The sequence below is a fragment of the Periophthalmus magnuspinnatus genome, chromosome 15, assembly GCF_009829125.3.
Source record: "Periophthalmus magnuspinnatus isolate fPerMag1 chromosome 15, fPerMag1.2.pri, whole genome shotgun sequence".
Taxonomy (NCBI): Eukaryota; Metazoa; Chordata; class Actinopteri; order Gobiiformes; family Gobiidae; genus Periophthalmus; species Periophthalmus magnuspinnatus.
In genome coordinates this window covers 30726237-30750796 of record NC_047140.1, presented here as the reverse complement: position 1 = coordinate 30750796, position 24560 = coordinate 30726237, and the positions used below count along the sequence as shown (strand labels likewise).

The following is a 24560-nucleotide window of genomic DNA, read 5'->3' as shown; positions in this document are numbered from 1 at the left end:
ATATCAGAGGAATACCAGAGGAATATCAGAGGAATATCAGAGGAATATCAGAGGAATATCAGAGGAATATCAGAGGAATATCAGAGGAGTATCAGAGGAGTATCAGGGGAATATCAGGACTAGCAGAATATTAGGAGGAATATTAGGAGGAATATCAATTGAATATCGGGCGGAATGTCAGGTGGAATACCAGAGGAATACCAGAGGAATATCAGTGGAATATCAGAGGAATACCAGGAAGAATATCAGGAGGACATCAGAAGAATATTAGGTGGAATATCAGAGGAATATCAGCAGAATATCAGGCAAAATATCAGGTGGAATATCAGGTGATAGCTGCAGGGAGAGCTGCAAATGTGCGCCAATACTATACTAAAATGTGTGTGTGTGTGAATGCTGTCTCTATGTATGTGTGTGTGTGTGTAAATAAATAAATAAATAAATAAATATATATATATATATATATATATATATATATATATACACACACACACATACAATGAATACTTTCTCTTTATATACATGTAGTTGTGTGTATCCAGAGATGAGCACGTTTCCGTTGAGGGAGCAGTTTTAGCTGAGCTCAGTGTTTGTGCTGCTCTGAGGGCAATTAGCTTCATTGTATTAACTCAGCAAACAGCAGCATTCTCTGTGCATGATGAATGAGGCTGTTTGTGAGCGCTGGAGTGTGTGTGAGACGTGTGTGTGTGAGAGATGTGCGTGCTCGTGTGTGTGAGACGTGTGTGTGCGTGTGTGCTCCTGTGTGTGTGTGTGTGTGTGTGCGTGCGTGTTTACGCCCTGGAGGAGTCTTTGTTTCCCTCTTTAATCATTAGTCAATGTGCTACAAAAATATAATTCACAGCAAGAACGTACAGTGTGCAAATTGGAACCCACTTTGCTCTGAAAAATGACTTGCGATCTGACCCGACAGGCATAAGTACAAATACTGCAGTATCAATAGAGCTGTGAGTAACACTTTAGAACACACAAACACTCAGGAAGAGGCCGCGCTCTCGTACACGCTGAGAAATGATACTGGAAGTGTTGAAATTAACAAAACACTCCAGTTATTTATGTAATCTGTGATGTATATGTGTTTAAACCAGTAGAAACATGAGCTTAAACATGTTTGTCCCTGGATTAGTCGGGTCATATTTCACCTTCAAGTCTCTCAAAACGTTTTACCCCAGTTTACACAAACACAGGGGACGAGGGGGGGAGGTGTCTTGCCCAAGGACACAACCACCAACCTTCAGATCTATATGATATATATGATTCATCCTGTGTTATTGTGTCAGTTTATATTTCAAACTCAAACCTCAAATCTGTGAAAAATTAGCTGTGAATCTTGATTTTTAAACCATAAACAGCTTAAAATCTACACGTCGATTGCGTTTTTTTCCCTAAATCTTTCTGACTTTTTAGTGCTAATTCTAATCAGGAATAATTCAAAGTGCGACTCCAATTATAGGTGTTAATATTTCAAGATAAGATTGACTCTTTGGGTGTTATTTGACAAAAGCCTGCGCCTCCGCTGAGCTCGCTCCTCCTCTGAATCAAATGCATTATCTTGTCTCCGCTCTAATGGTAAAATCATATGAACTGGTTTCCTTGGTGATGTTATTGTGAAAGATGGAGCCGGGGGCATAATCACTATATTTATGCCGTCCAGTAACAGGCAGTAATCACCGATCGTAATGGACCGACGCCGCTAGAATTAAGCACAAGATAACCTCGGCTAATTGTCATTTTCTAGAGTTACTATTTTGGCGGCGTTTATCAGCACGTGGAGAAATCTATGTGTAAACGTCCGAGCGGAGGTTTGGCGGCGGCGGCGGTGGCGGCTATAGGAACGCGCGTCTTTAATGATATTTATTTAAACCGTTTCCCGAGATTAGCTGTCAGGGCACGCCGCTCTGAATTAAAAATGAGGTCATGAAAAAGATGGCATCAATAACCTTGAAATAGACTTTGCCTTTTGCTTCTGTGCCATTTTCTGTGTGTGCGCCTCCCCCCTCCTCCTCCTCCTCCTCCTCTCCCGCTGTCGTCCCCCTCCCTCCCTCACCTGCTCCCTCGCTCTCTCCCGCTGTCATCCTCTCGCATCCCTTGCCCCCCTCACTCTCTCCCTTCGTCACCCCTCCCTCTCCTTCGCTCCTATATATATATTTCTCTCTCTCACTCTCTCCCTCCCTCACTCCCCCTTCCCTGGCCCCCCACATCTCTCTCTCTCCCCTTCCGTCACTCCCTCCCTCGTCCCCCCCTCGCTCTTCCTCCATCACCCCCTCCTCTGACCACTTCCTCACTCCCCTTCATCACTCTCTCCCTCTTTCGCCCCACCTCACCCTCCTCCCTTACCCCGTCCCTCCCTCACTCTCTCCCTCCCTCACTCTCTCCCCCCCTCCCCTCCCTCGTCCCATCCCTCACTTCACTCTCTCCCTCTTTCACCCCTCCCTCGTCCTGTCCCTCACACTTTCCCCCTCTCTCTCCTTCTCTCACCCCCTCCCTCTTCCCTCACTCCCTCTCTCGCTTCCTCCCTCCCCCCCACACCCTGCTCCTCGTCCTGCCCCCGTCTCTCTCTCCCTCCCTTGCCCCCCTCCCTTCCTCACTCTTTCTCCCTCTTTTGCCCTTCCCTCACTCTCTCCCTCTCTCTCCTTCTGTCACCCCCTCCCTTCCTGACTCTCTCTCTCTCCCTCTATCGCCCCTCCATCGCTCTCTCCCTCTTTTGACCCTCCCTCACTCTCTCCTTCTGTCACCCCCTCTCTCCCTTCCTCACTCTCTCTCTCCCCCTCTCTCCCTCTATCGCCCCCTCCCTCGCTCTCTCTCCCTCTCTCTCCCCCTCTCCCCCCCTCTCCCCCTCTCTCCCCCCCTCCCCCTCTCCCTCCCTCCTCTTCACGCTGCTTCTTTCATTATACAGGTCAGTGCCTTTTAACAGCTCGTACATATTTAATCTCGCTGGTTTCCTCGTTGATTTCTTGTTACAGAAACAGCACATTTCTGTATCTCTGTTCATTTCTGTTACAGATCCTTAAAACCTCCCTGTGCTTTGGCAGACTAATGTAATTGCACAACAGGGCTGATATTGGAGCGGGAGGGAGGGAGGGAGGAGGACGAGGGGGGGGTCTCCATGGCAACAGAGAAAGCAATTTAGAATAATTTGGTATTTAAAAACTCCGAGGTTTGGGGCCAGAATATGGGTGGAATTGAATGATTTAGTTTGCAGATATTGGCTGGACACAGTGTGCGTCGCTGCCTCGTCTCACGTGAAACGTCCAGCCCTGATTCCAGTGACATGTGCCGCTTTAAGAGCCAGCTCCAATTTGAGTTAAGTAGATGTTTTATTGATTCTGCCTTTGTTCGTTCCTTGTAGCATCAATGTTCCACTATATCCACTCGAGCCGCTCTCCAGACATGAAAATACATAATTATTAGGGAGCCTTGAGCCGGAGCGCGCAGTAAAACCAAGTACAAGTAAAAAAAAGAAAAGAAAAGCGACGCAGACACAGAGTTTTAATTGCTCTGCGTGAGATGCTCGGCTCCGTTTGCTCGAGTCAGCATCTCTTTGTCCTTGCCCTACTGCAGATACATCAAATCTGGTGCATTGCATTTTAGCATATCTGCTCCACACTGCAGCTCAAACACTGCCTTCCATTATTGTGCGTTCTTGTTCTAAAGCTGATGCTCTCACTCGATTACGGCGGGGAGGGCGTGTTTTTTACTCCCGTAGAGATGCAGCAGAGACAGTGACGGCAGAGTAATGTAAAGTGAACACGTTTTGATTTGAGAAGGTAACATTTACAGAGAGTGTGTGTGTGTGTGTGTGTGTGTGTGTGTGTGGGGGGGGGTGTGTGTGTGTGTGTGTGTGTGTGTGTGTCAGCGTCCACAACACGCTCAAATAATTAACTGTACGACTCTGCAAATGGAAACTGCAGGTCAGCATGTTTTTTTTTTATACTAACGAAGCTATTTTTCCCTGCGACAACATAAAAACAAAACAAATCCCCATTTTATTTCATGTTTTTGACACAAATCTCACACGTCTCCTGAAATTCTACGTAACTCAACATTACACTGATTAATAAGTAGCTTCGTTTTGGGATCACACACACACACGCCGCTGTCCTTTCCGTGTGAACGCTCCCACACCGGCCTGACCAAAGTCTAACTGGGCGCACACACGGGTCTGCGTCCACACTCCACACTCCACACACCTGCTCGTCTGAACACTCGGCCTCAGGAGTAGCTAATGAGAGCGAACCTCCGGGGATCTGCAGAGGTCGTTTTAAATCTGGCATTTTCAGACTTGACAAAAGGACTTAAGTTTTCATACATTCCTGGCCTGCCCCCCCTGATTTAGCTGCGTGAATGAGGGTCACTTCAAGTGGTTTGGCCCCGAGACAAAAGATGTTTTGAGTCATGAATTCAAACTAAAACCAGCCCCTGTTCCGTTTAATTTCGCACACATAAATCTGCCGTTTCGTTCTGTCATTTTCCTCTTGTAAACGTTCCATCGTTTCCTCTCATCCAGAAGCTCGCTCGCCCCCGGGGGCTCGTCCGGCGGCCCTCTTCAGTTTCATTTACACATGGACGGCTCTTGTGATCTTAACGCAACACCAGCTCAAATTAATCCGAGCAGTGATGGAGTGAACAGCCCGAGGCCTTTTCCACTCGTTTGGTGACTTGGACTTTTTCGTGGAGTTGAAAACGCCGCCTGTTCCTGTAACACAAAACTGAGATGAGACTGGACTGGTGCAAAAAACACAGTGCGGTTGTTCTTTTCAGAGATGGTCTCACTTGTAAGAGTCAAACTGCACATTCACACACACCGGACATGTCGTCTGATGCGTTTAAAGTCATTCTTGTTACACTTTTACCATCGTAATCAAATCGAAACCTTCTGCTCAAACAAACGCGCCTGATAAATTGGCTCGAGGGGAAGTTAAGTATTTACTGACCTCATAAACTGTTACTGGTCTTAATGAAATTCTTTCCTGGAATCTCAGGGTAAAACACGCCCCCAAGTGGATCCAATGTGTCACTGCACTTGGCATTTTGTCTGTTCATTCTGCAGCTGCCAAGCTCAGCCCTGCCCCTTCCTCACAGGAAATTACTACTTATATAAGTGCTCTTGTGTTATGATCTGTAATAGTATGTGATGCTGTCAGAGTTATATATGCCCCGTAGAAGAGTCTGACGGCTGCTTTGTAATCGCACACTTTACATTTGAACAATGACTTATGTCTGATGTGCTCTGTGCAGATTGAAAACACATTAGGTGTGAGTTAGGGCTTGTGTCAGTGTTTAAATGTTCATATTCTCTCATTTTCATCGGTAAAACCCCCGCTCTGCTCTGCTGCTCTTACATTACAGCGACGCCCCTCCCTCCTCTGTCCCACATTGACATTCCATAAGTTGACCCGGAGCGGGGCAGCCGTCCCGTTCCCACAGATCACATGATGTTTATTCCGTGTGCCATCCCGGTTATTATGAAATCACTGACAAACGCGGGGATTTCAGCGGCAGAAGAGCCACTAAACAGTTTTCAGTTTTGTTATTTTGGGTCTTATTTTTCCTGTTGGTTTCTTTGGCCGTTAAACACAAGCTCAATACGAGTCCACGGCGGCTTTATGAATTGTGGGTAATTAACTGAAATCCATAACGTCTCACACAAGCGCTCCCTGAAAACTCTATTTGTTAGCCCTCGCCGCTCCTCTTTTCTGCATTCTTTCATAACCCATTTACTTTTCTTCTTTCCAATAAGTAAAATTTAATAGCACATGTTCTATTCTTTCTTGGCCCGGGGCGTGTGCCAGAGCAGATGTATAAAATGTAGTTTCCCCGCTCTCCCTGGCAGCACTTTTGTTCTGAGCAGAAATAACAAAAATCCCACTGAGCCCCCGTGAACTCTGCGAGGTTTTTTTTTTTTTGCCCCGTCTGTTTGAAGAGGGGGGAGAAACCCAAGAGTGATTCAGTGTTTGTTTTAGAAGCCGTGTCCCTTAAAAGGAGAAGCGCAAAACCGTCTCTTGTCATTACATGAGAAAGTCTTATTTTGTCTCCAGGCCGAGGGAGTTGTGTCTCCGTCAGAGTAAAACACGGCCGGACGTGTACAGAGGGACTTAACTCAACGTTTCTCAGTTGTATTCGGCGTCTGGAGTCCGCGCCGGTGCCAGTTTCCATGTACTTTTGCGTGTAATAAAAGTCTCAGAGTTTCCCCCGCCGCCGTCTTCATGTCATTTCTTTACACATGGGCATTGTTACATTAGCCAGATCCGAGCGTTCCCATTAGTTATGACATCAGATACACAGAGCGACTTGGGAGCGGTTTAGTCGAGGTAACATGAGTCAGAAAGACCTCAGTATTACTTTTTTACACAGTGTTCCACGTCTTTTACAATGGATTTAATTAAGCCCTAACTGTTATTCCTTCTGGACGACATCACGTTACTGCAGATATAAGTTAATGCAGTGCCCTGAAGAAGTACTCAGCGCTGTTACTCCAATAAAAATACAGATGTAAACGCAGTAAAAGTTAAAAAAATCGACTTAAGTGAAAGTATTTAAGTAGCTGTTTAACAAATAACCAAAAAAATGTGTGAAATACTTGTACTTTTTACTCTTAAAGTGCATTTTTAAAGTGTAAATGTGGAAATACTGATTAAAAATTACACGTATTTTGTTCAACAGGAATAAAACAAATCAATTTCTTAGTTTTTCTTATAAATTTTGTGTTTATTTCCGTTTTGCTCAAAGTCAAAGCTTGAACTCGAAGGATTTTACGACGAACATGGTCAAAATCACCCCGTAAATCAGATGAAAAGTACTTTTTACTTTTGAAATACTGCTCTCAAATGTAGTGAAGTAAAAGTAAAAAGTATCCAGTATAAAATGTACTTAAGTCAAGTACAGATACCTGAAAATTGTACTTAAGAACCGTACTTTACTACTTGTACTTGTTTACGTTCCACTGCTGAATCTCACACACAAAACCACATATTTGTTGCTGTTTCTGGCGTTTCGTTTATAACAAATGCACAAAAATCATACACTTTGTCAAGGTTATTCTCCAGTAAAAGTGTGATCTTTCCAGCTGGAGATAACGGTGTTTTCAAATGATCCGTCTCTGTCTCTGTGAGTTTTTTACTCCCAAACGCACAAAAGTGAGGCCCCTGTGTGGACTTCCCCTCCGCACTTTAATTACAATAGGTTTGTTAATGCGAGCCAGGTGCTGGAAATACACCATTTGATACAGACTCTGCCCGTGGCCATCGCTGCCTCGCTTCCCTCCTCAGTTTGCACATTTTGTTCTTTCATTGAGTAAAAAAGTCAGTGCTGTAAACGTCTAAAAGACACAAATATGAACTTGTATAAACTGTGCATTGTGTTGGAAATACTTGTTGGGTTGTGTAATGACATAACTTTATGATTTCTGGATGTGTTCTTTGATGCAGGCTCCTCCTTCCGTACGAGAGGCACATTAAAGGCGAGCAGGACAAGCCCCTCCCCCTCACTAAACCCAGGAAGCAGGAGGGCGGCGCCGAGAAGGTACCAGGAGCCAAACTCAAAGGACTGGGGACCAAGAAACCCAAAAACCCCAACAATCCCAAACAGGCCATAAAAAAGGAGAGAGGAGACGCCACTGCAGGCCCAGAACAATCACAGGTCAGTCACACAGACGCGTTTTACACATTTTTACTCTGATTTCACCATCGTGACGCTGATCGTTCTGTCGTAGGATTTGAGCTCTAAAGACGAGATACACGGTCGGTCTTTGGTGAATCCAGATGAACCCATTGTAATAGAAGAGGAAGAGCTGCACCTGACGCTGAAGGAGGAGACTCTGTCGACGGAGCAGGGGTCTCTGCTGTGCCCCAAAGAGCCCGACTACAGGAGCCACGTGTCCGGCCGCGCTCTCCTCACGGTGCCCTGCCCTCCGCCCGAGTGGAGGCAAATCAGCGACGCCCTGCAAGTCAAACTGACCTGTGAACAGCCCACTGACGGGCACTTCCTCCACAAAAACCCCTACCTGCCTCATCGATGGGACCACCACAAACCTACGGCCCACATCGCCCTCCCCGAGACCACTCCCAGAGTAAAGGACACTGCAGAGAGCCACGGAGGGAGAGTGGGCAAAGTGCTGCCCATGTGCAAACAGCTGGAGCGTCAGAGCACGGACAGCAGCTCAGAGGACGACTACGGCGTCATAAAGAAAGAGTCTGCAGCCTACAAGGCCGGACAGGGCGTCATGTCCCCGCTGGCCAAAAAGAAACTCCTGTCCCAGGTGTGTGAGTCAAACACGTTTGCTTTTTCTCTTCAGCCTTTAGCCCCGCCCCCCTCCGCCTACTCGGCGCTCTCCCTCTCGGACAGGGACACGAAACAGAGAAACGAGGACTCAGGACAGAGGCCGAGCTCGGACGGTCTGTCTGAGGTGCCCATATTCAGGCCCTCTGTGATTCAACACGCTCAGAGCACTAAGACTCAGCACCACAGCAGCGGCCAGACAGACAGAGGAGAGCTCTCTGAGGTCCTCAGCCGCGGCGCACGCCACATTCAACCCCAGGTCAACGCGCCGTGGCAACCGTACCTCTCCCCGGACGCGAGTGACCAGGACAAGCTGGTGCAGCAGAGCGCAGGAGTTCAGTCCAGAGGCTACGCACACGACTGTTACTCATCACCTCACCTCAACAGTCTGTACCGACAGACGGAGACCTGCCTGAGCCAGGACCGGCTCTCGGGTTTCACCAACGGCGAGGGCAGGAGGGAGTACGGGCGCGAGCGCGACGGCTTCGTCTGCATCGAACCAGAGGGACTGGCCTTTAGAAGCCACTACAGCGACAGGAGTCAGGACAGAGAGGCCGAGGACGAGCCCAGAGACTTCAGCATCTCCAAACAGAGGCTGTCTTCAGTCTCCAAGTCTTTCTGTGCTTTGTCGTATCCCATCATGCACCAGAGTTTGGAGTCGCACCCTAAGGCGTGTAAAGTGACTCCCATGACTGTGTCTCCCTCTAAACAGACTCCTGACACACAGACGTCATTCCCCAGCCCCAAGACCTCGTCTGAATCTAGTCCCAACAGACCCAGTAAGAGGAGTGTAGCAGAAGCCGAGAGCGAGGACGCCCCCCAGAGGAAGGTGCGGGTGGTGACCCCCATCCACCCCACCGCGGCGGCCCGTCGCAGCGACCCGGAGGAGCTGAAGGCGGCCGAGCCGGCGCACGCGGTTCACCTCAACAATCATATCCCGGAAGGCCACCCGGCGACCGCCTACCCCCACGCCGCACTGTACTCGGGCCTGTACGCCCCCAGCCTGGTGTCTGCTACTGCACAGGACGGCCTACAGCAGCACCCGGGCCTACAATACCTCAAGAGCCAATCAGCAGTGTCGCCCCTGGTCCCGCCTTTAGCCTTTCACTCCATGATGTTACACAGGCAGCTGCTGGCGGCCAGCCCCAGCGCACACGCCTACTACAGGCACCCGGGCGGAGCCGCCCTGTACGGGGACCTGCTGCACCACCTCTACCCCCTGTCCACCCTCCCGCCCCCTCAGCTGTCCTCGGTACACCCCAGCACCAGACTGTGAATCACATCGTGCTAAAACACTGACATTACCAACACATGAACCCGTCAGGCTGAAAAGTCCTGTGTATTTTGCAATTAGTTCTATACTTTGCACTGCTCTGTATTTTTATCACCACTTACTGTATCTTTGTGTTGTATTCTTATTTGCACAAGGCTCTTGTATGTGTATGTGCCCACATTTCCGCTCTCAGTCATTGTGAGTCAGGTCTGTTGCTTTGGACAATGTTTTAAAAAAGTGAAAAGCAACAGTAAAGCCATTGTTTACTGCATCTGAGGGCTAAACGTGGTTGCTTGGAAACACTAAAGTGATGTAAATGAAGTGTTTGCTCTATCAAAGCTGTGTTCACCATCACCACCACACCGAGTGCATCTTACACTGAAGCCGGTGGTGTTGCATGTTTACATTTCCCTGTCCACGGCGGCTCGACGCCGCTGCGTTTCATGACCTCGTCTCATTGTGTCTTTCTGAGGTGCTGTGTTGGCAGACGTACTGTACACACTATGACTCACTGCAGGTTTAATATTACTTATGTATTTCAAATACATAGAACAATAAATCTACTATGTTTTATGTCAGAAAAGAAAAAAGATAAACACTTTGATTTAGTCTCCACAGAAAAGGCCCTTATGACTGTAGATTGTAGCAGTGTTTAGTCCACAGGACTCGGCGTCATGAAGCGGCTGTGGCTGTGGAACGCTCTTAAGACATCAGCATTTCATCTTTTTACTCCTAAACTTGAAAAGCTCTTTCTGTTGTAAACAGACTTATGTGACTTTAGAAGAATGTTGTCATTTAGGAAATCATTGCTTTGCAAATACAGTATCTGTGCCTTCTGCAGTCTGGGATTAGAACGAGCGTCAGATTTAATTGGTTTTATTCTGTAGCAGGATCATTATTATTGTCACTTTGAAGATAATGCAGAGCCCTTAACTCACTATAGGCAACAGACTTTATGAAATACTATTTCTATATTTGCTTTGAATTAACTGTAAGAAAAATATATAAGTTATAAAGTTAGCGCTTTAAAAAAGTCCTCGGCTTGAACGCGGCACACGTGTTTACGGCTGAACAAAAGGTACAACGTAAACGCTTCAGCCCCAGGTCGAAGGGAACACCTGCTCCGGCTTTTACAACCACTACAGCTGCAGTTAGTGGAAATACACAGTGGACATGTCGTGTGTGGGATAGTTTTACTGAACTTAAATAAAAGAACATTCATTTTTTACCAAGTACTGTACACTGCTGTGTGAAACTGACAGGACTCTGGGCCAGCCCCTGTACAGGTATCGCTCATACGGGATCAAATGGCAATCCTTCTGTCTTATTTGGATGTACATAGCTCTGTAGATAAACCGCGTGGCTGTTATCATATACAGTTATAATCTGTACATAGTATATAAGCGATATAAGTCGGTTACACAATCTAGCTGTGTCCTTGTTTGCTCGGTTTCAAGGTCACCATAAACATTAGATTTTAACACTACGATTTAAGAACTAGAATATTCTTTTGTTTTATTTTTATGTTGTTTTCATCAATGTGCATCCTTAAAGTGTTTTTGATACATTTTACCAATCATCCAGCTGGCAAGCAAGACAAAAAATAAAAACATTTTGTATGATATGACTTCCTGTATATTTAATTAAAATATTTTACTATCTACACAACTCCCTTTGCTTTTTTTTTTAAAGCAGCGCCGTCTCTGTCCGAGCTAAGTAACTCGCTCTTGTATTTCTGCAGCTAAAGACGCTGTGAATGTAGTTTTATTATTGTAATACCATTATCTGGCTACGAGATTCCATTGGCTTTAATCTTCACAACGGGCCACGTCTGGGCTCAAGGCCAGAGGAGCCTCTCCAGTATCTGCTGCAATCGAAAAATGTGCCAGAGCATGGATCTCTATGGGAAGAAACTCGCTCTGCAATAAACCCAATGCGTTTGACTTTATGGCTCCCCCCTGTAAACCTTTACTATGAAAAATATGCACAGAACATTTCAGCTCAGCAAAAAACAGCACACGCTCCAGTGTAGTTTCTCTGGGGTTTTATTGCATCTGTAGCAATAATAAAAATGGAATAACAAATTGGAAATTGCACATTAGACAAAAATAGCTATTAAAACGCACTAAATCAAACAAACAAAACGGGCTTAAGAAATACTCGAAATACTACACGAGGTCGTTACGAGGGCAGCTACAACGGAACAGTAAACATAATATCGTTTATCGGGATAAAAAGAGTCGGCAAAAATCATCTGTGGGACATTTTATACAAAGATACTAAGATAATCGTCAGTACATCAACAGAATGTGCAGGAAAAAGGATTTATCCACAGGGGAGTCGACAGGGAAGGGACAAAGGAGTCTCTTGTCCGGGGCCCCAGTGTCTTAGGGGGCCCAGAATTGGACCCTCTTTCTATAAATTTGTCTTAAAGGGAGGCCCACGTGAGACTTCTTTCCCCGGGCTCCCAAATTTCTGTCGACGGCCCTGCTCATCCATAATAATAATGTTTTCACTGATAAAAAAAAGTAAAAGTACAGTACTATAACAGCTGTTTATAATTTTAATATCATGAATAAGTTCCATGTTTAATTATTCTTATCTAGAACATTTATAAACTGTCGGCAACTTTAAGAATTATCGTGACATAAGCGTTAATCGTGGTTATTTTGGTCATGATAATCGTGACGCCAAGTTTCAATATCGTCCCACGTTTACGAGGAAAGTGACAAAACGCCAACGCCTTTTCATTTCATTAGAATCAACAGAACAAGGTTTAGATTATATTTTACATAACATACAGTCAATATGATTCACATTCACATGCAAAGTCTTATTTTATGAGTAATTTATATCGACATGAACCTAAACGCGAGACAAGATTCAGTTTCAGTCCAAATGTGTCCGTCTGCAGTTTAAGTGAGCGGCTCGTCATCGCAGTGTTTTGTGAAATGCATCAGAACAAAATGACTTTTCTGGAAGCAGCACTCTCTTTTTACTAAAATATTATTGATTCTCTTAAGACTTGCTCAAAATCCACTTCCCACAAACCCACTGACCCCCTCAGATCACACAGAGACACTGAGACGATGAGACGAGCCCCGTGTCCCAAGTTGTTTAAAATATTGGCACCTCGCCCACTCGACTATTACGCGTCTAGTGCCAAAGATTAGAGTTTAGATTGTATCACAGTTCGTGCAGTTAACATCTTTATATGAGCCATTAAGACGTAAGTGAAGCATCTGCTGCTTCTCGGAGATCACATGTCCCTGTGATTGGTCACGTCCACCTGTCAATCACTCAGAAAAACAGAGAAAAGGATTTGTGTTTGAGCAAAGAGCTGCATTAAACAGAAATCAGCGTTCCCACACTTTAGTTAAAATAAATTTGTAGGATTTTTCCAGATTTTTTCCAGGATTTTTCCAGATTTTTCTCCCCCCTAAAAAAAATTAAAAAAAAATAAAAGAATTTCTAGATATATACTTTTTTTTTCTTCTTTTTTCCCCACACAAGATTTTTCCAGAATTTTCCCAGGGATTTAAAAAAAAAAAAAAAAAAAAAAAAAAAAAAGATCCCCCCCCCCCCCCCCCCCCCCCCAGAATTTTCTCCCCAAAAAATATAAAGTTTAAAAAATAATAATAATAAAAAAAAAAAAATCATTTTCAGTTATGTAATCAGTGTCTACAAACAGACCACCCACTTTTTTTCTACAGTATTTATAATAACGCTGTGGTCTGAGACGTAGTAAATTCATTCTAGACCAAACACACTGGATTCACTGGACCCAAAAATATTTTCTGGTGGGACTTACATTAGATTAGAAAACGTGAACCACTCGCTTAAAATAAACCAGCGAGTGTCGACTCTACATCTGAATGGAACGTGTGAGTCTGGAGTTAGACTTTTAACAGGAAAATAGGGAAACATCTCACGGTGGAGCAGGTACGATGATACGAGGGGGTTTGGGGGGGGGTCCTCTGCCAAGAAATATTGTGGATAACAGCTGTAATTTTCTGCATTTTGGTGGATTTTTAGAGTTTTTTTTTTTTTATCCAACTGCTCTAATAATAAAAGTCTATATTAATTTGATGTCCAATAAAACAGCAAAGCTAAATCTTGTGAATTTTTCAAGGACACGATGGGAAATGAGGAAAAAACGCCAAATGTCCTGGAAAATATCCAAGCGTTTTTCATGTCTAGATAATTTTCCAGAATTTCCAGGACGTGTGGGAACTTTAAAAAATGCACTAAATCATACGACGATCACGACTGATGATGGTTTTATTATTGCTCGGTCCAAATAGACACAGCTCTGCACAGTCGAGCTCACATTTTGTGTTTTGGATTAGAAACAGGCACTCGCTGCTCTGACTGAAGCCAAAGTCACTCCATTATAAAGACTATGGGACTGACTGCTGCTTCAAATTGCCTTTAAATCCTCTCCCTTTTAAAAAACCTGCTAGTGGCCATAAAGTCTTCACAGTAAGTAGAACAAGTCAATAGTCCAAAATGAAGTAGAGACCCGTCACTGTTTGCAGTCAGCACATGGATCAGCGCCAATCGCCGCTTTCTGCAAAGTTTCTTTCATCCAGCTCCTGTTCCAGTGGCAGAGCTGAGAAATAAGGCTTTACGTTTTAGCAGGATTGATGGAGGCGGAGCTCGGGCCAAACCGGCAACTGGCATCAAGAATCACCCACGGTTTGGACGCGAGTGAAGAGTCTTAAGAGAGAGTTTTAAAAGATTCACCTGGAGCCGTTTCTGATCTGATCTGTTTACATAATAGACCTGTTCTTCACACTGCCTGGACAAAAAGAAATAAAAAAAGAGTCGCCACCTGGATTTAACTCAGCAAACAGGTCGTCTCCTCCTGCAGTCGGTCCGGTCCAGGTTCAGCAGAGTGAGGTCAGCGGACACCGGAATATACGGAATGACCAGGGTATTATTCCAAGATGAAAATGTCACGATTCATCAGGATTAAAGTGTGAAAGAGACGATCAGGAGCATGAGACAGAGAGAGGGAGAAGAAGAGAGAGAAAGGGAGGCTGAGAGGGAAGAGAGAAAGAGAAGCAGAGAGGGGGGGGGGGGGACAGAGGCAGGGAGAGAGATGCACAGAGAGAGAAACAGGAATAGAGAGAAAGTAAATAGAAAGAAGCAGAGAGGGAGGCAGAGAGAGAGAGATGCACAGAGAGAGAGAGAAATAGAAGCAGAGAGGGAGAGAGAGGCAGAGAGAGAAAGAAGCAGAGAAAGACAGGGAGAGCGGGAGAGAGAGAAATAGAAGCAGAGGGAGAGATGCATAGAGAGGGAAAGAGAGAAATAGAAGCAGAGAGAGAGAGAGAGAGGGAGGCAGAGAGAGAAAGAGAAGCAGAAAGAGAGAGACAGACACACCATTTTCACACATGGATCGTCCACAGAGTCCAGACCTTGACCCCAGTGAGAATCTTTGAGCAGCGTCAATGAAACAGGAGAAACTTTAATGCAACAACTGGACGGAAATAAATCTGTGACGATGAAGAAGAGAAATTAAAACAATGACACAGAGAATGATCAAAAGTAAAGGAACAACCAAATATTAGAGTGTGGGACCTTTTTTTTTTTTGTTTGGTGGCGGCTTTTTTTTTTTTTTTTTTGGCCAGGCAGTGTTTAAATTAATAAGAGGGTCCAGTCCCAGGACGACAGACACAGAACGTGCTGCTCAGACCTGGTCCTCCAAAACAACGTCAAGGTTTTAGATCATTTCACACGATCATGAATAATGATATTACTCAAGGACAAAGTAGTAAATTACTCGAGTAAGAGTAAAAACTGGATGGAAATAAATCTTGTGACGTTGCAGAAGTGAAATCGAAACAACGCCACAGAGAATGATCCAAAGTAAAGGCGGAAAAACCGAATATGGAGCTGGAGCAGGTAGAGCGGCGAATTTTGAGCTCCATATTTGGAATTCTGACCGCAAGTATCATGGCAACCAAAAGAGCCAATCCAGAGCAAGTAGTGAGAGCAACTTCCGGGATAAAAAGGCGCCTGATTTGTCTGTTATTAAAGTTCATACGTTGATTTACAGACACAAAAGTGAAATAAAAACCCCAGGATCATGTAGAGGGTTAATACGAACATTTAAGACCAAAATGAATCTGAAGCAGCAGAGACAGAGGAGACAGATTTGAAATGTAAAGTGAGTCGATGGAGCCTAAGCGCGCCCTGTAATCACTTCCTATTTGGAGCGCGGCGGCGGCGGCGGTTAGCAGGTTAGCTATGTCCATTTCTATATAAAGTCTACACATCACGCCCACGTCGCTGTTCGCGTGTCTATCGTGTTAGTGGTTACGCAAATAATTAAAATTTAAGACCAAAAGATCACAGGGGTTTAAGACTAATCCTGTCTCTGAAGGACTTTCTTAATTTACCCCTCGGGGCAGGGACGGGCGCCGTGCCACAGGCGGGTCGGACAAATCGGGGTTCGTTGGCGTCGGGGTTTGGGTGCTGTTCAAACTCTTGGCTCGGAGGCTGGATCTCGAGGACCCCCAGAGGAGCGTTCTTCCGGGTGAGCGCCGATGCTCCGCTGGCGTTGTTTCGCTGGAGCTGTTGGATGATCGAGGAGAATTTGGCGTCCAGCGAGGGCCGGCCGGTTTTGGAGCGAGGAGTGGGACGGGAAGTACAGGCGTTGGCGTTTTCTTTCTCGTGGACAGGGACGGGGGGGTGAGCAGGAGGTGGGGGCCTGGCGGGGCGAGCCGGAGGGGTGTACGGCTCCTGGTTGGTGGGAGGGGGAGGGGCGCGGCGCTTTTTGACGCTGCCGGGGGGCGTGGTTTTATTGTGGAGTGGGCTGGAGTACGGGGTGGAGGTTTTGCTCTGGGAAAGTACACTCTTCTGCACGAGCACGGACTGGGAGCCGTCGAAAAGTGAAGACCAGTTTGGCGCTTCCCGTCTCTCCTCGTGGCCAATCAGAAAACGTCCGTCCGTCTGCTCTATTTTGTCGTGAATGAGGTCGGTGATGGACTCAAATTTGCTCGGTGAATTGATGCCTGTCAGTCACACAGATCATGGTAATGTTGTGTTTATCTGAGTGAACTAAAACAACACCAGTCTGTACTCACTCAGGTCATTATAGACTGAATCCGCCTCTTTGGTGAGGAAGAGTGATGGTTTCCGTGGTGACAGCAGCTCGATCTTCATTAACTGGTCACAACAATGAAGCCACTGACCTGGATTGAAACAAAAACACATGATTCTTGTTTTGCTCCTGTGTAAATGTGCCCTGCCTCCACACACTCACTCTGGTCGTACAGATGCTGGTGCAGGGCGTCCACCCACTCGTCCAGCTCCTCTCTGGACTCTGTGCTGAAGGTCACGGGGTCACTGGCCTCAGCTGTGGGGCTGTGGATGGACAGAGTCCTGAGCCTCTGGCCCATTGAACCAGTTTCCAGGACATGGATACGAGTGTCCTGGACCACACAGAAACACCTTACTACAGATGAATAAAACATAAACTTAAACACTGTATTCAAGCTTTAGTGACATTCACCTGGTTTATGGGGAGTTTTAGAGTCGGAGACACTTTAGCTTGAATCTCCTCAGGTGTGAAGTAACACGACAATAAACCAGCGCTCAGGTCACAGTAGAGCAGACGAGATCGACTCAGACCCTCCACATTTAACTGGAAAAAGAAAAACAAACCTCAGCCTTAAGTCACCTTTGTTATTATTATTATTATGAAAAGACTTTGGTGTGAAACCTTCTGACAGAGGTGTCCCGCCCTCACGCTCTGGGTCATGCACACAGGCTGAGCCACCAGGCGGCAGCACAGGTTTCCATAAAGAGGGAGCCAGGACGACCACTCCGCTGTGACGGCACAATGTTTTTACTCATTTAGGATCAGCCAAGTGTTTGTTTGAAAATGTGTAAACGCTTAGAGAAAATATCTCACCATTTTGTACAACAATGAGTGAATGAGACTGGAAACTTCCTTCAGCCTGAGGAAGACGCAGGGTGGTGTAGGCCAGAAGATTGAATTTAGATCCACTAAGAAGAAAAAGAAGAAGCAGTTTCACAAATAAAGAACAAATACAACGGGTCATGTAGTAATAATAATAATAATAGTAATAATAATAATAATGTAATAATGTGTTCATTGTTTAACTGTATAAAGCACAAAGAGAAAATACCTCTGTTCATTACTTGTTCTATTCAATTGACAAAATGAAAAATAATGATTCAGTTATATTTAAATGGTTTAAGATTGTGGATAAAAATGCACTGTTTTGTTCATCAGTGTTAGTTACAGGTGTTTTATTGATACTAAAGTGTTTTGACTCACGGAGGCACAGGGTTGTACTGCAGAAAAGCCTCGGGGTCAGGAGTGTCCAGCAGAGGACTGAGCTTCTTCCCGGACGATTTTCCAAACGAGCTGCGGAACTTCTTGGCCAGTTTCTTTGGAGTGTTCACTAAGGCGAGCTCTTCCTCCAGTGCACAGCTCCACAGCTCCACCTTCAGCTCAAACTGGGGAAGTGCCTCTTTGCTTCAGAACAGATTAAACATTTTATTTTCATCTTTGTGCCGTGTGTTTTCATATCGGTCCCGGCTGATCCACTTACAAAAGGGTGACTCCTTCAAAACACACGTCAGTCATGGACCTGTCCACCACGACCATCTCTGTGTCAAACACCTCAGAGCCGACCTGCACGAGGCAGAAGAGCGCCGCCCGACGAGAACCTGAGGAGTGAACAAATACAATATTATAAGAGCACAGTAGAACATGAATAAACAGGATCATTAAGACGCACTTCCTCTGTTGTTAAAGTGATCGGAATCTCGCCACAGCAAAGGAATCCGAAGCCCTGGAAGCAACGAAAAATAAGATTACACACATCTGACGGTTTCCTATGACTGTTTGACGCTTTGGTTTTCAAACTTTCTGATGCTTAAAGGTCCGATATTACCCAAAATGGACTCTTTGAGGAGGTAACGATGTTCAAACATGGCTTAAAACTCACAAAACGGACCTGGAGTTATGTTTGTTTCATTCTTTTGCTTCATACTCAGCCTAAATCTGCAGGTTTGTGTGTTAAACGTGTGTGAATGAAACAAAACACAACTCCAGGTCTGTTTGTGACGAGGAACCGACATTAGAACAGATCAGAAAACAGCGTAACATGGACCTTTAAATCAACAGTTTTGTTAATTCCTTCTGTTATAAAAAAAAATGTATATATAAAACTGAAAAACAACACTTACCAGACAGAGCAACGGTGCCGGGGCAAGGCTTCCTCTCATCTATACGAGAATCTGTAAGTCTGAAACACGACTGAATTACACCACAGTGAGCCGCCGATACGATACTGGTAAAGATTATCTGGATCGGGTATCGGTTCCATGATATCGGGTAAGTTGATATCCTGGTTGGGCCTTTAATTGAATGTAATAAAACTATTTACAGGCTGATTATGGTCGGTTTGAACTTTTACTTATACAAAGCTGTGTGAAGAATTAAACAGTTACATAACACTTTTTGATTTGTGTTTTATGGAACAAAAACACACACACCGTACACACACCGTTCACACACACACACACACAGTGGCTCAGTCTTTTCTGCAACATTTAAACTAAAAACACAACTCAAATAACTCAAACGCTTTTATTCTGCACTCTTCTCTTTTAACGTTTGAATGATTTATGATTATTTATGTTTTGATTTGTTTTCATTTGTTGTTGTATTTTGATTTTAATGCATTTCTTATTCTGTAAATCACTTTGAATTATTTTGTCTAGCAATTGTGCCGTACAAATAGATAGAAATGTTATGTACAACCTTATACAAGTTGAATAATGTTTGATTTTGAATGTAGTGACTGAATAAAATACAAATACTACTACTACTACTATCAGTTAATCAGGTGCATACAGACACGTACACTTAAAATATCGGTATCAAAAAAGCTAAAAGTATTGGTGCTTCCCTATTCAAATGCAACTAAACGCTGCTTCATTTGTCGTATTACTTCCGGTTAAGTGGAAATCCTGTTCCTTTCAATGGAGAATTTTGGAAAAGTTTTGGTACTAAAATGTTGGTTTGTGTCAAATGTTCACGGTCAGCACTGCACCGATTCTCTGGGAAGCTTCAAAACGGCTCTCGAGTCCCTAAAGAACCAATTTGCTCAAGATCGGCAGCTCCAAAAAATAGAAAAATAAATAAAACATTTTAAAAAATACAACCCAAATGATGATGGAAGCGCCAGCGTCAACTTCTGGAATAAGATGAACTACACCAGCTCCTTCTGTCCTGCTCCTCTCACTATAACAAACGCTGAGAGTTTCTCGTGTACCTGTCCATCACGTCCATAGCGTCCCGCCTGTGGACTTCGCTCACGTAGGCCTTCACTCTGGCGTTGGACGTGTGCAGGTTCTTGGCGGCGTTCAGAACCTGCTCCCTCTTGGTGCAGGCGAGCAGCAGCCTGTACGCCCCTTCGCGCATCCTCATCTCAAAGTCCAGCTTCTTCTGAACGTCGGCGTCCTTCAAACACAGCAGCATTTACTCAAACATCAACATCTCCAAAAGACGAGAAAAGACGACGGCGTGATAACCTCAGAATGTCACACAAATATTAGTTAGAATGACGACTGGTCAGGCCTGTCACGATAATCACTGTATCCATTTATCACTCAAAAAATGACAGAGGGAATAAGATTTTTGAGGTTAATATTTATCACGTGTACTTTCTGGGACATTTTTGGTCCTTTTTTTGCAAAACGATAAGATTTAAGCCATAAAAAAATGAATAAATCACTTCTACGACTCATTATAGACACAAACTAACAACTAAAGTGTTTCATTCTGCTGTTTATTTATGATTTTTAACAATATTGTACATTTATAATAGTTTTTTGGAGGGTAATCCTAGTTTAGGGTTGTTGTTGTGTCAGTGATGCAAATGGAGCTTTTCTCATAGACTTTCTGAAACAAATACATACATTAACAGTTCAGAAGCTTGGATAATCAGCTGCGTGGTAACTAATGACCACAACACCTGTAATGGTATTTAAAATCTGTTTCTGAAACATTATAAACCACTAAAAGGTATTAAAACAGTTCTTGCCATCTTCAATTTGTGTTTTAAATCGACTTTATGGGTTTAGATATTAGTTAGCACGTGGCTCATTAGCCTTTCAACTCTTAATATCTGAATTTTCTAAAAGTTTATGGGAAAAACAAATAGAAAACTTACTTCCTGAACCTGAGCGAGACGTCACTGTTGACCTCCGTTAGTTTCAATATTAAATTTTACTTCATCAATATGTAAAACTTCTAAATGTGTTATTGTGACAGGCCCAAGACCGAGTGAAACAGTAAAACTCTCTCCTCTTATTTGGGACACACCTTTCCATTCATCCAATCAGTTATAAATATAAAATATATATAACGATTTTATATACAAATATATAAAATCGTTATAAACCTACAGCACAATTGTAATGTGACGTATGAAACAACTGAACTTGTACGAGGGTCATTCAATAAATAAGGTGAATTTTTCGGTATAAGGACTTTTAATACAGTTAGAAGCTTACTTTTTTGTTTGTTTGTTTATTTTACTTGTTTTTCACATGGATTTAATTTCTTTTGCAGATTAAAAAACAACTTTGAGAGTTTTGGCGATAAACAAAGATGGCCGACCAAGAAGCTCCAGGATTGAACAGCGGTCAGTTGTCAAGTTTTTGGTTGCTGAAGGTGCAAACCCATTGAAATTCATAGGAGAATGTCACTGTGTCTGGTGCCACATGTTTCAGCCAAAAACATGTCTACAAGTGGCTAAATTGTTTAAAGAAGGACGGAGCAGTGTTGAGGATTTAATCTGCAAAAGAAATTAAATCCATGTGAAAAACAAGTCAAACAAACAAACAAACAAAAAAGTAAGCTTCTAACTGTATTAAAAGTCCTTATACCGAAAAATTCACCTTATTTATTGAATGACCCTCGTATTCACAGAAGAGCAGCTTTTGTTGTAGAACTTGGTTAAACATGATGGGATTAAAAGTGAGTCGATCCAAATGAGCAGCATCTAGAGTCGAGCTCGTCTTGTTTCTAATGAGCACACACACTCTACAATCTACAGAACAGAATCTCTAACAAACTGAACACTCTGAAGACTCCACCTGCAGCTCCTTAGAAAGAGGACGGAGGTGCGGCTGATCCACACCCTTCACCATTTTCAGCTTGTTACTCTGGAAACCGGGAAAGCGTTTCAGGTTTTTGCCCTAAATACATTAAAAACAAAACATTTATTTAACCATTATTATTTTTCCCCATCTATATTCTCAATAACTTCTTTTTTCATTTATAGATTACTCGTACTAGGACTGTCCTCTGCCGTCTCCACCTCACCCCAGTCAAAAATCACGGAAATGTCACACACACACAGATACAAACACACAACACACACACTTGTCACGTACAATTATAACACGGTTTGTAGACGTAACAGCTGTTTACATCTTGGTTTGTCCTGGTTCGTCTTATCACCACTCGCCACTGCTGTACATGCCTGGTCACTATGTTGGTTTGTCTTCCATTAAATAAAAGAAAAAAAACCAAAACATAATTTCTCAGTTTTGGGACAGAGAAAATGTTTGTTTTTCCAAAAGTAAAACCTTGTCAGTAAATCATTAGTGGAGCTGTGTCCGTTAACGATCAAGATGTGGGTGGATAAGTCCATCGAGTTTCACTTTCACCACAGCATTATTCAACAGCGCACAGTGTAACTTTTCTGGTGGAGGTCTGCCTAGAATATTCCACAGTAAGGCATTAAACATTTTGTATTTACTCAGCTGTAGACATTGTTACTGCTCAAACTTTGTAAAAGAAAAATGCGCATTTTTTACTGTGATTGGCGTCATCTACAACCCCTGGAGTGCCCTGCTTGTTTCCATGGAGATAGAGAGGTTTAATGCCATACTGTGGGACATTCCAGGCAAATAATCAGAATCAGGAGACTTTTATTGCCATCGTCAGTGAACACGGCTCACAATCTATCAACTTACTTTGGTCATAAAGTGCAACATAAAAACACTGAATAATAATAATAATAATAATAATAATATAAAAAAATGTAGAAATGTAGCTATTATAAATACAAATAAGGACATGCATACATTTAAAAAAAAGATATGCTTAAAAATAAAATTAAATACTTAAAATATATACAACAACAGCATCAGAACAACAGTGCAAACATGACTTATTAAAGTGACCAGTGTTATAAAGTGTCCAGTTTAGTGCAGAAGGAATATAAAAGGAATATAAAATATAAAAAAAAAGAAAAAAAACCCAATAACACTCCTACAGAGACAAGCAGAAAAGTTACAGTGAACTGGCAAAGTGTACAAATGTATTTCTATTAATATAACTTTGAAATGGCAGATACGAAGTAAAAAGAAAAATATTAAAAAAAACTCAAAAAGACACTAAAATTAAAAATACCAGGTTTTAACACCAAAGAATGAAAACTACATTAAAAAGTAAAAATGCCAGGAAAAAAAGCCATTTTGAATTAAAGTCACTGGAACAAAAAAGTACCTAAGGAATACAGGTGTGAGTATTTGAATTATAAACTGTTCAATTAACTAATTAAATTAAAAAAGCATCACAAAACACACAAATTGAAGGTTTAAAAATACATCACAAAACACAACCTGAACGTTTCTATGCAAATTTAGTGCAATAGAGACAAAGTTATGCAAAGAAGAAAAACTGTGATGTGATGTGATGTACTTAGGGGTGTAGGACTGGTGCATAATGGTGCATAATGGTGCAATCCTGCAAAAACATGCGCACATTTACTTCATTCCTTAATAATTTCATGCCTTTACTTTTGGTTTATCCCCGACCTCATCCGCCCCTTTGTCTAAAACACCTGCCGTTCATTAAACAGGAGAATCATGTCCCGTGTGGCGAAATAAAAGCGTCTCTCACGTTTATATCAAACTCAAACACGGTCTTACCTCTCCCTGCACGAACAAAACGCTCTGTCTGACCCGGTGCCTCTTTATTTCCATGTCCACTGCGGATCCTGCGCAGATTTTAGACATATTATAATCTCGTTTGGCAGTTTGAACATCCCGCTGCTCGTCCATGATCGTTCAGAGCCGGATCCAAACGCTTCACTTCAAATCTTAACGGACGAGAGCGTTTGGTTTGGGCAACGGCTCCTCTGAGAAAGGCGGGGTCACGAGGGAACAAGATTAGAACAGAGATCAGGAAAAAGTCTAACATGGGCCCTTTATGTTACATACTGTTACTTTTACTTTTGACTGGAAAATATAAGTTAATATGTTTTGCTTTAAAATAAACATAAAGATTACGCCTCATGAATTACGCACGCGCACATAGACCGGTGTATTGAGAAGTTAAAATCAAGCGCTCTCTGTAAGTGGGGCGGGCAACTGAAGTTTTTTAATGATTTATTTATTTATTTTATTTTTTAGATTAGTTTGATTTAGTTTAGTAATGTGAAGTAATGTTTATTTATTTACTTATTTTACTAAACGTTATCATTACAAAATCTCGCAGAGGTAATGACATAAACAAATAATATGGAGATTACAGCTTTTGTAAGGCATAAAAAGGAGCACATTATACTTTGATTATAAAACCGAAAATTAAAACAAAAGGATTTGAGACAATGAATATAAAATTTTCGAAGCACAGACAGATTTAAACAATTTCAGGAAGGCGTAGAATAGTTTAAATTCCAAGTGAAGTGTTTTTGTCACAGCGAAATATAAAAATCCAGTCCAGTATTTATAATTTGTTGTGTTATTCTAGACTTGAGCTGTGTTTTAGTTTGCTGACAGATTAAAATACAAGGTGGTCACAAGACCCGTGACGTCAGCGCGTTCAGGAAATCCAGGCTCCTGTCAGAGCGTGGTCGAGTTGGAAGTTGGACGCATGGAAACGTAAACGCACGCGCTGCAGGAGGAGAGACGTAAAGTCACGTAAAGT

General features: G+C 43.2%; 2 protein-coding genes across 3 annotated transcripts in view; one reads left to right on the top strand and one right to left on the bottom strand.

Moving 5' to 3' along the window:
* Positions 1 to 11236, top strand: part of arid5b (AT-rich interaction domain 5B) — a 124038-nt gene extending 112802 nt beyond the window's left edge. The window contains exons 9-10 of the mRNA XM_033979371.2: positions 7446 to 7656; positions 7730 to 11236. Of these exons, the coding sequence (XP_033835262.1) occupies positions 7446 to 7656; positions 7730 to 9571 (2053 nt within the window). The 3' untranslated portion in view covers positions 9572 to 11236. The remainder of the gene's footprint in view (positions 1 to 7445; positions 7657 to 7729) is intronic.
* A 2486-nt stretch (positions 11237 to 13722) lies between these two features.
* Positions 13723 to 23710, bottom strand: rtkn2 (rhotekin 2). 2 transcript variants are annotated; one of them, XM_055227088.1, is made up of 12 exons: positions 23561 to 23710; positions 19888 to 20075; positions 18797 to 18855; positions 18346 to 18399; positions 18157 to 18274; positions 17880 to 18080; positions 17490 to 17584; positions 17298 to 17404; positions 17088 to 17219; positions 16839 to 17007; positions 16660 to 16767; positions 13723 to 16587 (listed from the first exon to the last, which is right to left on the bottom strand). In XM_055227088.1, the coding sequence occupies exons 1-12, from the start codon at positions 23690 to 23692 to the stop codon at positions 15923 to 15925; spliced, it is 2028 nt and encodes a 675-aa protein (XP_055083063.1). In that variant the 5' UTR covers positions 23693 to 23710; the 3' UTR covers positions 13723 to 15922. The 2 variants fall into 2 exon arrangements, with proteins under 2 accessions (XP_055083063.1, XP_055083064.1); XM_055227089.1 differs by lacking the exon at positions 23561 to 23710 and adding an exon at positions 21716 to 21771 and having other exon boundaries at positions 15196 to 16587.
* Between the last annotated feature and the right edge of the window lie 850 nt (positions 23711 to 24560).

What these genes read in the sequence shown, in the direction of transcription:
- rtkn2 (XM_055227088.1), bottom strand. Translation starts at nt 23,692, where the DNA reads ATGGACGAGCAGCGGGATGTTCAAACTGCCAAACGAGATTATAATATG. An exon ending in TTTGAAGGAGTCACCCTTTT is followed by an intron (nt 18,081 to 18,156) that starts GTAAGTGGATCA and finishes TCTGTTCTGAAG; the next exon opens with CAAAGAGGCACTTCCCCAGT. An exon ending in ACTCATTGTTGTACAAAATG is followed by an intron (nt 17,405 to 17,489) that starts GTGAGATATTTT and finishes GTGCCGTCACAG; the next exon opens with CGGAGTGGTCGTCCTGGCTC.